Raw genomic sequence first — 16,181 nt, forward strand, 5'->3', positions numbered from 1 at the left:
ATTTTTTAATCAGAGTTATGCAAAAGTCCTATTCACTATTCTAAACAATGTTCCCTGGAAACCCCGGAAGCTGCGCAACTTGTGGTAAGTTGTTGAACCTTCAACGCAGAATTTTAAAACTTGATATTTGGTTGATTCATCCGCATCCGCTAGAAGGAATGAGTTGTCCTCGCTTAGAACCACCACATTGGAAAGGCCAACCCTCTGAACATCACTGTCGCTTACTATTAAGATCATATTTCAATAACCTCCTAGTTTTATTTATCATCCGTTGTGATTGCCAATGAAAATTGCCTATATTTTTATTTTTCATACATTAAATTTAAAGTTTATGCTCTTTTATGAAATTGATTATATAAAGAAATACTTTTTTTTTTTCTATTCTCATCTTTAAATCCATTTTTTATAATAATAATGACTGCATATTCAAATTTCAAAAACAAAAGATAAAACTTCTTAATTTTATTTTCGAATTTATTTTTATAAACAAATACGCCTAAAACAGTTATGAACTCCTACTTAATTTCTAAACATGTGAAGGCTGTAATTAAGGGAAAAACCTAACTTTAAAATCAAGTGATTTGTCTATTATATTTTAAATATGCCAAAAGACTTATTCCCACCCAAAGATTAATCCATTGACAAAGTGCTATTCGTTAATTTTTGAAAATCAAATATCTAGACGTCGACTGGTTATTGTTTGAAAAATCTGTTAATTATAAGAATAAAAAAATTATTTAACCAATATTTAGGGTTTTATTTTTTTACTCGTTATATCCATTCCTTAATTTTCAGAATATTGAAGTTACACTTCATAGCTGTATTCTCTCTTTTAATGATCTCTTTTTAGTACTTCCCATTTTCTTCTTTAATAAAATGTAAATTATTAAAATAAAAATCAGCTAGGATAAATTCTTGATATCAGATTTTCATCACCATCTAGAACTAAACAGCAAAGAAATACTTCTTAGGCACCTCCAGAATCGTACTTCTTTCCAAACACAATTAACTGCAACTTGTCATATCCAGCCAAAACTCCAGCACCAGCAATAGCACGGAGAATGTTAGCACCAGCACCCTTGAAGAGGGATTTGGCACCTTCATTCTTCAAGATCTGAGAGAATGCATCCAATGAGCTCTGGTATTTGACTACTTCACCAGATGTCATCATCATTCTTCTACGGACAATGTCAATGGGGTAGGATGCAAGACCTGCACCATTGGTGATAAGCCAAACAAGGGCAAAGTTAGCGAAGAAACCATCCTGAAATCATTAAATAATAGGAAGAGTAAAAAGAAAATGTGAAACAACAAGAAAATGAGGGCAAGTCAAAGGGAGAGCACTGAAAGAGAGAATGCGGCTGTAGGGGTTAACCCCAATATTCTGAAAAATAAGGGAATGACTATGGTGAGTAAGAAAAATAAAACTCTAAATATTAGTTGAATGGCATATTTACCTTTATAACTAATAAATATTCTAACCGAAAAAATTGATAGGTAAATATTTAAATTTTCAAAACTTAGCGAATGAGATTTTATCAATAGACTAAACTTTGGATAGAAATAAGTTTTTTTGATTAATATTTTGTTTTAATAGTCTAATTAAGACATACTATGTCATTCTAGATTTAGTAATCTAGCACATTCAAGCTATCTAGTACCACTTATTTTCATTGATTGCAAATAGGTTAATTCACATGATTTGATAACTAAATCTCTCTTTGATGAGAACTTTTTAGCTTAAATTCATGAAAATAATTACAATACCAATTCATGTCAATTGATTTATTGCAATCTACCGAATATGAGATGGAAATTAAAGGTGGTAATTTTCATTGCCATGTTATAAAACTATTAAATCAATTAATTATAATTTATCAACAGTTAAACATTTATGTCAAAAATTTAAGTAAAAATCATAAATGGATGGATCTCAACCCACAGGGAAATTTCTATTTCGCTTTTGTTATTATGGACCCATGCAGCTTTGTTTGTGCTTAATATCCACTGTTTCGTTACGTTGAATTGTATAACATGTATCGTTCTATATAAAGTCACATCAATATTTTGTAAGGAAAATACAAGAAAATTAAACATCGATCCATCAAAACAATAATACAATAAATCGTCCCTTATAATTCACAGTCAAATGACTAGCTGCTCTTTCGCATTAAAATCTTGTCGTCCACCTCTATTATTAATTAGAAAATTATAATGCCAGCCTGTGTGCTACTCATATTCAGATGACCTACCATTGGAAACTACGCTCAAGGTTGATTCACCTGAGTCAATGACAATAATAATATCGAGTGAAGAACAAGCAGACACTTCAAAAAACCAAAATGAAAATGACAATTGGTTCTTGCAGAAAACAAGTGGGATTGTGGTGGGACAGACAAGATTAATGCATATCAATTTTATGCTTCTTGTGCTGATTTAATTTCCAACCTGTATGACTTGGTGCATTATTTATATTTTTGCGTGGCTGTCTATCGAGACACACCAACTATACTTTTTATTGATGTGTTTTTTCGTCATCAATTAATATGTGTAATTGAGAATCTTATGTAAGTAGATTATAGTAACAACAACTAGAATTTGAAAAAACTCAAGTAAATTTGCTATGGGTGTATGAGCAATCAATTGAGATAGAGAAAAAATATATATAGGAGCAACACAAACTTTTTTATGCGATTTGGCCCAAGGATCAAATCACATTCATTTATGATATTTTCACTAGTTTGAGTATATAATAAGAATAATACAATATCACTTTTTACATGATCATTTTTTGCATTTACTGTGTTCTTTCCCCTTCTCCTCTGCTTTCTCGCTCTTTATATATAACTTTGTTCAAGAGAAAAGAACATTTAAAATTCCCTTAATTTAGGATTTTTATCAATGATTTGAATTTAAATGTGAGAGAGTTTGCTTATATCATTAACATCTTGTTTATAGGGGAAGTTAACATTTTGTTTGATGAATGCTATGAAAATGTTGTGTCATAGTGTCCGGAGGAGCTCATTTTTCATAATCGCAAGATAACCTTCTTCTTTATTAACTATGGATTTGGTGTTGCTAGTCACTAGTCACCTTTCATAATGTCTAAATGTTGAATCCATAATGGGTTTTAGGCTGGAGCATTATTTAGTTGTTGTTTGCTAGTTAATGTATCTAGCTATACTTTAAGGTTGACTTTAGAGTGATCAATTTGACTGCACATCATTTATCCCCTAGTTCTTGGAATATGAGGTGGAGTTCAAGAACTTCAAGAATCCTTTGTCACATGGATATCTCATCACATCATCCTAGAATATGCAAGTTAGTATTATCATGGTTCCATATGTTTCGAGTTGTATATCCACTGTGTATTTTCATTGTTTTTATAGGATACAATAGGATATGCACTATTTTCATTACAAGATGGATGACAGATGTTCATTAGTAGATTATAAAGTTATAATGGATTCTCTTTGATTATTTTTTTTAAAAAAAAAAAGAGCTTGGACTCCATATTTTCCATTAGGTTTTCTTCTCTCTCTCTCTCTTTTTTCTTTTTTGGATGCTTTATGAGTTCTTCTAAGTTTGATGGAAGAGGGAAGTTCAAATTTTGAAGCTTCTATGGAAGATAAAGATGTAAATAGTAGTTTTCATGATGATTTCTCCTATATTTGTCAAATGGCTCTTCTTTATCCATGTTGCATTTGTTGTTATTACGCACCTTCTTTGGTTTGGTGGTGATTTCATTCAACATGATGACTTTCCTCAGAGGTGTGTCATGAAACTCTTATGGAGCTTTATAGTCTTAAGATGGGTTTCTGTATTGAATTTTATATCAATCCTTGTTTTAGCTTCTTCTTAATAAGAAACATAAGAAAAATGCCTTCTTTTTTGAATTGCAAGTTAAACTAATGAAGATTAAGTTAGTTGAGATGGCTTTTAAAAATCATCTCATAAGTTAAACATTTTCTTGGACCTATGCCTTTCCTATAAGAGTAAGCCAATAGTAGATCCCACTCATTCTTTTGATGGAATTTCTTACCTATTTGACTTGTTTTAAATGCTTCTTGGTTGCATTTGTAAGCTGACAAGTTTTGTTCTTCCCTAAGCATGTTGGAAATATTCTTTTTATAAAGGAGTGCATAGGCAGTTTTGTCTGGGGTTGTTATAGATCATTCTTTGTTTAGGTTATCTTAGGAGAGTTTTCTTAAGGAATTATTGATGCACTTTAGAATTAACTTGGAAGCTTGCTTTCCTATATAATCTTGGTATAAGGTTCTTACATTTTTGTTAGGAGAATGGATCCAAACATGAGGAAAAGCTTAATAGCAAAAGATCCACTACCTTTCATGTGATCTTAAAACTTTTGGTGTTTTATCTAACTCTAGGAAATTAAGGCCTTGTAGAAGATGTGTGTCACTTAGTTTGTTAGACCTAGTTGTTTTAGCTGCTTTTGTACTTACGAACCAAGGGTCGTTACTTATGTATTGAGTTGTCCTAGGTGTACAAATAATCTACATAATTTTGTGCACAAACAGTGACATATTATCGTTATGATTAGGTAGTTTTAAACTAGAGATAAAATAACACATAATCACAACATGGTGATAAGTCATTATTTGTAAACAAAATTATATACATTGTTTATTCACATAATTTTATTGTCTATGTATTTACGGACTAAATTTTCTTGTATTTGTTCTTAGTTTTAATGAAATAATATTTTTTTTCTTACCTTGGTTTGTTTTTATTGCAATACTTATAAGACTTTTATTTTTATACCTTTTATGCGATGAATAAAAAAAATAAAAGAGATAAAAAGAATATCTAGTGAGAATAAATTGCTTGGACAGTGTAAACTCAATGATGTTTAGGGGTGTCCCCTTTGATAAACATAGCAATGCCTTGTGTTTTTATATCATGATCTAAAGTAATACCTTGTAAAGGAGGCCATTTGTCAAGAAGTCACGTAGGAATGATTGTCCCCTCATTAGGTTATAGAGTATGCCATCTCATTTGCTTGAAATGGTACTATATAATGTATAGATGCACATCTTTGAATGTCGTACACCACATCCTTAAGGATGTTTTGCATGTTACAATTGGAATATTGTCAACATGAGTTTTTGTTAGACATTGCAAGTACATAAAGAACTTGTGTCCTTAGAGCTAGTCTATAGTTAACAGTGCATAAGAAAGCTACCCTTGGAGAGCAACTATGCGATTGAAGACACCCAACATCCTTAGCATTAATAGTATTTTATATGTCAAGTATCAATCCTTAACCTTTCAACATGAGTTACAATTCTAGCACTAAGGTAGACAAAACTGACCTAATGTTGAGTATGACTTAAACATATATTCCAATTGTCTTGATTTAGGTATAATGTTATACATGTGAATGTAATGAGCCTTCTATGCCCTATAAAAGGACAAAACTTTCTTTGAGTAAATTATCCTACATGCCATAATTCGAATGCATTTGGTGACCTTCTCTAGAGAAACCTACAAGGACATTCAAGTAGTCATGCATATTCAACTTATTGATCTGGTATCTTTTGACAGTAAGCTCATAAAAAGGATTGCATTTAAAGTGAGTAGGTTTCTTAATTTTGAATATGATAAAATTTTTTGGTTTTAGGCCATTATATATATGATGTAGAAATACGTCTCTGGAGATAAGTGGGCAAGGTATTGTGGCTAGTAGCTTTCGCAAAGCTGCAAGAATTAGTGAAGGATAGTATAAATGTAATTTTTTTTCCATGTGTTTTTTCCTTTGCAGTTTATTTTTTCACAACTTCATATGGCATACAAGCCTTTATGAAGTTATTACATATTTTCAATTAAGTGCAATTGATGTTGATGTATGAATACGATTATTTTTTAGAGCTAGACCCCCCTCAGGGATCAAATTTTTATCTTAAGGAAAGAAATGGCAGAAATTGATGAGTTGTCTTCAGCTTGTATAAAAAACCTAAGGCGAGAGAGTTGTAACCCACAAATGGCTTTTTTTTTTAGGTAAATCATGAATGTTTGTACCTAGGGTAATGAAGCCTTTTCTCTTTTAGTTTTTTTTTTTTTTTGTTGAGACCCTTTAGGGGGTAAGTTATATTTTAAAGGAAACTATTTGACAAATAAAAAGGGGATGACTATTTTGTCATATTGTGAGAAGAAAGATTAATAGGTGTTAATTTAAAGAGTTAATTGAAAAACAAGAGAAAGTTCAAGAGCTTATGTGTGATTTTCTAATTTAGTATATAAAGAAAATCTCACACAAAAAATTCTATAATTTACATTTGATAAACTTTTCTCTTAAACTCTTTCTCACAAGTTGTATCTCTTAATGTGGGATTTTTGGTCTCTTAAAAAATTAAAGGGGATTAAAGCAATATTTTCCCATTAAGGTTGCAGGTTGTAACACCCTCAAATACCTTTTAGGGCATTAATGTTCTTTGTTGTGTGCATATTTTACACACATTTTGGGTCTAGACTAATAGCTTTTAGATGCATTTTAGGTAAATTTAGCTATGTTTAGGATTCAATTTTTATGTTAATTTCATAATATTCTCTCATTTAGAATGTATTCTTCTATTTATAAGGAATAAGAAGCAAACCTAAGAAAATTAGGAAACTTCAAAATTAAAACGCGCATGGAAGACAACTCCTAATAGGATTCTAATACAAGCACTAGAAAATAATGGATTTAGTTAGATTTTGAGAATCCAATGTTGACTCAATGAGTCATTATGTTATTATTTTAATGATAACAAACTAATATGTCCCTAAACATATTAACTAATGATTTTACTTGAGTGTGAGCTTAGATTGCAAGAATTTATCTAATGCACTTGAAGGAGTTCAAGATGGAAATGAAAGATAAGGCTCAAGTGAAGAATTCTTGAAGATTTGAAGAAAAACTCAAGTTTAGGTAGATATATTTATAATTTGGAGCATTCGTTTTGATTAGAATATTTCTTTGCATGGGATAGCTCACTTGAAAACTCATTTTCATATCTTTCACATTTTGGGTTAAAATGTCATTTTTCAAACTTATTGGGTTAAGTCAATTTTTTCACTAAAGTTTATTAATTCATTTAAAATGATGAAGTTTTGTGAACTACATTTTCATATCTTAAAGTTGGTTTTGAAAGAATTTTCAAAAATGGGTTAAATTGTCACTTTTCAAAGTTTTAGGGGTCAAATTATAATTTTTGAAAATTCAGGGGGTAAAATGCAATAAAATTCTATCGACCGAATTTGATTGACCGAATTCTTCAATGGCAGCTTCTGAATTGTCTAGAAGCCATGTATTTTGGCTTTCAGAAATTCGGTTGATCGAATTAAATCCGGTCGACCGAATTTTGGTTTGAATTTTTTAACGGCTAATGCCACGTAGGCACCATGGGAGTGCCATGTCACATCCGATTGACCGAATTACATCTGATAGATCGAATTGTGAGTTTTCTGAAAAACTAAAACGGTTATTCTTTGTCCACAACGGTAACTTTCCTTATTTTCCCCTATATAAACCCAATCAAATTCATTCGAAAAGAACTTTTGCCAACAAGAACTTTCACATATTTGAGAGCAAATTAGTTTTGAGCTATTTACTTGTAAATTCTTTTCTCTAATCAAAACCCTTGCTCATACACTTTGTAATTTCATTTGCATTGGGTTGTACTAAGCTTTAACTTTCATATACACTCTTTGAAAGAGATCATATTTCAATTTCATACTATAAAATAGTGAGGTTCACTCTTGAAGAGATTAAAAAAATTCTAGTGAGAGAAATTGAGCTTTAACATTTGTAAAGGTTAATAGCACCTTGGAAGCTATTTTGGTTGTGAAGAAAAGCTTGGTTGAGGTTTTGGTCAACCAAGGATTAGTGGAATACTCCAAGGGAGAAAGCTTGGAGGAGTAGACGTAGGCCGGGTTGAGCTGAACCACTATACATCACGTGTTTGATTTTCTCTTCCCTTAAACTCATACTTTATGTTCTGTTATTTTGATTGTATTGATTATTTGAAATATTTTAGTTATTCTCATAAATTGGATTAAAAATAGGCAACATTCATTGATTTGAATAAATTGCTTTAATTCTCAAATTTCGTAAAGTTATTTTAAAATTGCCTAATTCACCCCCCTTTTAGGCTATTCGATCTTACAATTGATATCAGAGTTTGGTTGCTCATTCTCATAAACTTAACCATTTAGAGCAATGGTCATTAACCTAGGAAAATCTCATAACGTTAGTGAAGGGTTTGCCCCTAATAGACCGTCATTGTTTGATGGCACCGGCTATGCCTATTGGAAAAATCGTATGTCGATTTTCCTTCAAAGTGATTATGAATTGTGGGATGTAGTGCAAGATGGACCTTTTGTTCCTATGAAAGAAGTAGATGGAAAACAAGTGCCCAAAACTAAGGAAGAAATGACCCCTCAAAATAAAAAGAATATTGTCATTAATGCTAGAGCTATGAATGTATTATATTGTGCATTAAATGAATATAACTTTAACAAGGTACAAGCTTGTACCTCAGCTAAAGAAATTTGGGAATTATTGATGGTGTCAAATGAGGAGATTTCACAAGTCAAGGAGACTAAAATTAGCATGCTCACACACTTATACGAGTTATTTAAGATGAATGAAAATGAAACTATTAGTGGCATGTTTGATAGATTTATTACTATTGTGAATGAATTGAAAAATCTCGGTAAAGTTTATACTAACCAAGAAAATGTTAAGAAACTTCTTAGGTGTTTGCCTCCCTCTTGGGATCCCAAAGTGACGGCAATCGAAGAAGCAAAAGATGTCAAGACTCTACCTCTTGAAGAGCTTTTAGGTTCACTTCTCACTTATGAGCTTACTATGAAGCAACGACAAATTGAAGAAGTAGAGAAGAAGAAAAAGAGTATCGTCTTCAAATCATCCATCAAAGGGAATGAAAAGTTCCTAGAAGAAGAAGGTGAGACATCAAATGATGAAGATGAAGACATTGCACTATTGACTAGAAAGATTGGAAAGCTTCTAAAGAATAGAAAGCTAAGAAGAAATGGAAACTTCATAAGAAGGGAGGCTTCTAAAGGTGAAAGGGGAGAAAGACAAAGGAGATAACAAGTTGTGTGCTATGAATGCAAGAAGCCGGGACATATCAAATATGATTGTCTTCTCCTCAAAATTGGTAGATCGAAAAAGAAAGCAATAAAGGCTATGTGGGATGATAGCGATGAAAATGAATCCGAAAAGGAGGATAATGAAGTAGCCAACATGTGTTTCATGGCAATTACAAATAATGAGGTAATTAACTCTAACTCATTTAATACTTGTGATGATTTAGATGACATAGATGATGAGATAGATGAAAACCCCTCATATAAAAAGTTATATGATACACTTGAAAAGATGAATGAAAAACTTGCTCTTTACATGTCTAAAAATGCAACCCTTAAAAAGAAAAATTTTAACTTGGAAAAGGAAAATGAGTCCTTAAAGAAAGAAAATGAAACTTTTAACCAAAAAATCTCTAAGCTTAAAGGAAAAGAAAAGAAAGAAAACAAGTGTTCCATTTTTTAAAACGAAAAACAAAAGTTTGAAAATGATCTTTACATAGCTAGAAAGGAAAATGAAATTATAGAAAATGAAATTGAAGTTTTAAAAATGGGAGCAAAGGATTTAAGTGAAACAGTTTTAAAATTTAAAAATGGAAAAGATATTCTTGATAAAATGCTTGGTATACAAAGGGGAGTCTTAAATAAAAGAGGACTTGGTTATAAATCTTTTATCAAGGCAAAATACTTAAAAAAATTATTTTGTTAAAGCCTCAACTTTAAGTGAATCAAATATAACTTGCAATTATTGTGGAAATAAAGGTCATATCTCATCATCTTGCCCAATTTAAAAGAAACATCATATGGGCACTAAGAAAGTGTGGGTTCCTAAGGGAACAAAAACTAACCATCAAGGACCCAACATGATTTGGGTACCTAAGACAAATTCTTGAATCTCCTATTGTGTTTAGGAACCGAAAAACAAAAGGAAGAAAAATAAATGGTTCCTCGATAGTGCTTGCTCAAGACACATGACCGGAGATATTTCACTTTTCTCGATAATAAGCAAGAAAGATGGAGGACATGTCACCTTTGGAGACAATGCGAAGGGTAAAATTATTGGCATTGGAGATATTGGTAATAACTCTCATATTATCATTGAAAATGTTCTTTTGGTAGATAGTCTTAAGTATAATCTCCTTAGCATTAGTCAACTATGTGATAAAAGATTTAAAGTCATTTTTGAGCCAAATAGTGGCATTATAGAAAATATGAATAATGGAAAAACAAGTTGTGTAGGAAATAGAGATGGAAATGTTTACACTATAGATGTAGAAAATGCATCTCATGAAAATCTATGTTTCTCTGCATTGCATGAAAATAGTTGGTTGTGGCATAGAAGATTAGGTCATGCTAGCATAGACTTGATTTCAAAAATCTCCAAGAAAAAGCTTGTGAAAGGTCTTCCGAAAATAGATTTTGTTAAAGATAAAATTTATGATGCATGTCAATTTGGTAAACAAACAAAAAATTCTTTTAAAAGTAAAACTCATATTTCTACATCTAGACCTTTACAACTTCTTCATATTGATCTTTTTGGTCCTTCAAAAACTACAAGTCTAAGTGGAAAATATTATGCTTTTGTTATTGTTGATGATTTTTCAAGATTCACTTGGGTACTTTTTCTTGCATCAAAAGATGAAGCCCTCCATGCATTTTCAAAATTTGTCAAGAAAATACAAAAAGAAAAAGAAATGCATATTTCTTGCATTAGAAGTGATCATGGGGGAGAATTTGAAAATCATTTATTCGAAAACTTTTGTGATGAGCATGGTATTGAACATCAATTCTCTTGTCCTAGAACTCCCCAACAAAATGGTGTTGTTGAAAGAAAGAATACGACAATTCAAGAGATGGCTAGAACTATGTTAAATAAAAAAACTTTACCTCAATATTTTTGGGCGGAAGCCGTAAACACCGTATGCTATGTTTTAAATCGTGCTTTAATAAGACCATCTTTAGATAAAACTCCATATGAACTTTGGAAAAACAAAAAACCAAATATTGGTTATTTTAAAGTTTTTGGATGCAAATGCTTTGTTTTGAACACAAAAGAAAACTTAGGAAAATTTGATTCAAAATTGGACATTGGCATTTTTCTTGGATATTTATCATTTAGCAAAGCATATATTGTGTTTAACAAAAGGACACTAGTAGTTGAGGAATCCATGGATGTCATTTTTGATGAATCTAATTCTTCAACTAGTATGCAAGTTGATATTGATGATGATCTAGTTAAAAATTGAGACCAAACGGAAATTCATGATTCACCAAATGATGATAAAGATGAAGCAAAACAAGAGCTAAAACATGAAGAAGATAAAGATAAAGATCTTTCTAAGGCTTGAAGGTATGCAAATGCTCATCCTAAAGAATTAATTATTGGTGAGAAAAATCAAGGTATTAAAACTAGATCATCCTTTAATCTTTGAAATAATTTAGCATTTCTTTCACAGTTTGAACCAAAAACATTTCATGATGCATTAAATGATGAATTTTGGATTTTAGCCATGCAAGAGGAACTAAATCAATTCAAAAGAAATAATGTTTGGGAACTAGTCCCTCGTTCGGATCATCAATCCGTTATTGGCACAAAATGGGTTTTTAGAAACAAAATGGATGAGTCCAGAGTGGTTGTTAGAAATAAAGCTAGATTAGTGGTTCAAGGCTACAACCAATAAGAGGGAATAGATTTTGAAGAAACTTTTGCACCGGTAGCTAGACTAGAATCCATTAGGATGCTTTTGGCATTTGCATGTTCTAAAAATTTTATTTTATATCAAATGGATGTCAAAAGTGCTTTCTTAAATGGATTTATCATGGAAGAAGTTTATGTTGAACAACCTCCCGGGTTTGAAAGTTATGATTTCCTAAACCATGTTTTTAAACTTCAAAAAGCTCTTTATGGTTTAAAACAAGCACCTCAAGCATGGTATGAACGTTTGAGTAAATTCTTGCTTGAAAAAGACTTTTGCATTGGAAAAGTAGATACTACATTGTTTATTAAGAGAAAAGAAAATGATATACTTTTGGTTCAAATTTATGTTGATGATATCATCTTTGGATCTATTAATGTCTCTTTGTGTGAAGAATTTTCTAACCTCATGAGCAAAGAATTTGAAATGAGCATGATGGGAGAACTCAAGTATTTTCTCGGACTTAATATCAAGCAAAACAAAGAGGGTATCTTCATCAACCAGTTTTCATACATCAAGGACTTAGTAATGAAGTTTGGCATGGAAGGACTAAAAGCCTCAAGCATACCAATGAGTTCAACTATCAAGCTCACCAAAGATGAAAGTGGGCCAAATGTTGATGTTAAAATGTATAAAGGTATGATTGGCTCTCTTTTATATTTAACCACTAGTAGACCCGATATTATGTTTAGTGTGTGCTTGTGTGCTCAATTCCAATCATGTCCCAAGGAATCTCATTTAAAAGCCCTTAAAAGAATCTTCAAATATTTACATGGCACTAGATTTTTAGGGTTATGGTATCTTAGAGAAACATCTTTTGACCTAGTGAGCTATTTGGATGCCGACTTTGTCGGAAGCTAAGTCGATAGAAAAAGTACTAGTGGTACTTGTCATTTTCTAGGTCATGCATTAGTTTCATGGTTTTCAAGGAAACAAAACTTCGTAGCTTTATCAACCACGGAAGCGGAATATATTGCTGCCAATAGTTGTTGTGCTAAAGCCTTGTGGATGCAACAAACTCGTAGGGATTATGGAATTAGCCTATCTAAAACTTCGATCTTGTGTGACAACACAAGTGCTATTAGCTTATCCAAAAATCCCATTCAACACTCTTGAACCAAGCATATAGAAATTAGATATCATTTTATTCGAGATCATGTTCAAAAGGGTGATATTTGTCTTGACTTTGTACCCACCGAAAATCAACTTTCGGATATTTTTACAAAACCTCTTGGGGAAGAACGTTTTTGCACAATTAGAGGTGCACTTAGGATCATGGAATCACCATATTAGCATTTGCACTTACATATCATTGTGGTTATGGTGTTTTGGATTAATTGAAAATGTCAATATATGCTTTATGCATCATTTCATGTTTGACCATCCTTGATAGTTTTCCTGTACCAATTATTCTTGCATTGATTTTTAATGTGTTTGATTTAATTTTCCTCACATTTAGTATCACATTTCATTGTACTTTATGTTATTGAGTCAAAATTGCATAGTTGGATCATTTTGGCTTGTTTATACTCAATATGGGACAACAAAGTGCATAAAATATACACCAGAATTTTGCAGAATTCGGCTGACGAATTGGAAAATTCGGTCGACCTAATTTGTCAAAATTCGGTCGATCATATTTTTCAAAATTCGGTCGACCGTTTTCTCCAGATTCTGCAATATATAAAGGCAAATGTTTCTCCGCTTTTTACATCATGTTTCTTCAACTTTTTTTTATCAAATTGGTTCCCAACATATTTTCTACACTTTCTAACCAAAATTCTCTTTCAAAAACATCATAGTTCACCTAAAATTTCAACAAAATCTCTAAATACTTTAAACCCTAAAAATTTGATTTTTGCTCCAATTCATCCAAATTTTTGTTATTTTATATAAAATTAAACACATATTTATCCCTTCTAGTATCATTATAATATTTCCTAACTACCAGTTTTTGAAATTAAGTCTTAAATTGAAAACCCCTAATTTTATCATCCAAAATTCGGTTTTTGTCTTAAAATACCTCTTTTGGTCATCTTTTTTGGATTTCAATTGTACCATTAGATTTCTCTCACCATTTTTAACTTAGTGTGTATTCAAATTCCAAATGTGTGAATCTTCATGTAGATTTACATTTTTGTCCTTGTACAGACATTCGAAGCCATGGTGCATTTCATCACATTTTATTGCATTCAATATGGCATTTATACTTCTTCTTCTCTATTTTCATTTCGAAACTTGCTTTGTGCTTCATTTTATTTAAGTTGATAATTATGTGATTAGTTTGTGCATAGTTAAACATTTGTTAGTTTATGTGATATATTCATGTATTTTACATGAACTTATACTTTATATTGTCTAAGCATTAGTACTCTTACTTGGATGATTATGATTGTTTGGACTTTTTTGTCATTGGTTTAGCCTTGATAATCATATCTTCTATATATGTGTTAAGGTATTTTAGTCTTTCTTTGCCTTGTGGATATATATCTTTCTTATTTTCTTTTTTATAATGACAAAGGGGGAGAAGTTATACATGTTATATTCTATATTTAATTACGGATGTATTTGGTTATGATTATGGATGTAATATTTAATGTATATGGACTTTCCACATGCTTTAATGCTTTATCTTGTTTGAATTGTTAATGCTCTTATTTTGATGCTCATACTTATTTAGACATTATATTCATGCACTAAGCCTTGATGATTATTTTTGGGCCATGTTGGTGATCATTTGCTTTTCCATTATTTTGTCTCCTCATATCATTTTTTTTATATACATTGTCTTATTCTTTTTGATAATGACAAAGGGGGAGAGAAGTTTGATTGACGATTGACACTTTGAGTTTGTTATGGAAGCTCATGAAGATATATATATTTGATTATGATACAATATTTTAAATGATGATTTGATGAGGACATATGTTGTGGATATTTTGATGAGGATATGTGATTGATGAGATAAATGTTGGACATATTATTATTTGCATATATTCAGGGGGAGGAAACGTGATTTTTTAAGGCGAGTTCTTGCAAAAATTTTTAAAAATCAAGTGTTTCTTAACTTCAAGGAAATACATTCATTGACATATTTTATAAAATTCCTTAAAGTGCATATGTGTTTGTCATCATCAAAAAGGGGGAGATTGTTGACTCAATGAGTCATTATGCTCTTATTTTGATGATAACAAACTAATATGTCCCTAAACATATAAACTAATGATTTTACTTGAGTGTGAGCTTAGATTGCAAGAATTTATTTAATGCACTTGAAGGAGTTTCAAGATGGAAATGAAAGACAAGGCTCAAGTGAAGAATTCTTGAAGATTTGAAGAAAAACTCAAGTTTAGGTGGATATATTTATAATTTCGAGTATTCGTTTTGATTAGAATATTTAGTTGCATGGGATAGCTCACTTGAAAACTTATTTTCATATCTTTCACATTTTGGGTTAAAATGTCGTTTTTCAAACTTATTGGGTTAAGTCAATTTTTTTACTAAAGTTTATTAATTCATTTAAAATGATGAAGTTTTGTGAACTACATTTTCATATCTTAAAGTTGGTTTTGAAAGAATTTTCAAAAATGGGTTAAATTGTCACTTTTCAAAGTTTTAGCGGTCAAATTGCAATTTTTGAAAATTTAAGAGGTAAAATGCAATACAGTTTGGTCAACCGAATTTGACCACCGAATTCTTCTATGGCAGCTTTCGAATTGTCCAGAAGCCATGTATTTTGGCTTTCAGAAATTCAGTTGACCGATTAAATCCGGTCGACCGAATTTCGATTTGAATTTTTTAATGGCTAGTGCCACGTCACATCTGGTTGACCGAATTACATCTGGTCGACCAAATTGTGCATTTTTTGGAAAACTAAAATGGCTATTCTTTGTGCACAACGATAACTTTCCCTATTTTCCTCTATATAAACCCAATCAAATTCGTTCGAAAAGAACTTTTGCCACCAAGAACTTTCACATATTTGAGAGCAAATTAGTTTTGAGCTATTTACTTGCAAATTCTTTTCTCTAATCAAAACCCTTGCTCATACACTTTGTAATTTCATTTGCATTAGGTTGTACTAAGCTTTAACTTTCATATACACTCTTTGAGAGAGATCATATTTCAATTTCGTACTAAAATTCGTACTATAAAAGAGTGAGGTTCACTATTGGAGAGATTAAAAAATTTCTAGTGAGAGAAATTGAGCTTTAACATTTGTAAAGGTTAATAGCACCTTGGAAGCTATTTTGGTTGTGAAGAAAAGCTTGGTTGAGGTTTTGGTCAACCAAGGATTAGTGGAATACTCCAAGGGAGAAAGCTTAAAGGAGTGGACGTAGGCCGGGTTGAGTTGAACCACTATACATCACGTGTTTG

At 31.3% G+C, this 16,181-nt stretch overlaps 1 protein-coding gene across 1 annotated transcript; it reads right to left on the reverse strand.

The window, feature by feature from the left end:
- Positions 1–967: 967 nt before the first annotated feature.
- On the reverse strand, positions 968–4,991 carry LOC123193124 (ADP,ATP carrier protein 1, mitochondrial-like). The gene is made up of 2 exons (XM_044605910.1): positions 4,938–4,991; positions 968–1,264 (listed from the first exon to the last, which is right to left on the reverse strand). The coding sequence occupies exons 1-2, from the start codon at positions 4,989–4,991 to the stop codon at positions 968–970; spliced, it is 351 nt and encodes a 116-aa protein (XP_044461845.1).
- Positions 4,992–16,181: the final 11,190 nt, after the last annotated feature.

This window comes from Mangifera indica, chromosome 12, assembly GCF_011075055.1.
Source record: "Mangifera indica cultivar Alphonso chromosome 12, CATAS_Mindica_2.1, whole genome shotgun sequence".
NCBI classification, from domain to species: Eukaryota; Viridiplantae; Streptophyta; class Magnoliopsida; order Sapindales; family Anacardiaceae; genus Mangifera; species Mangifera indica.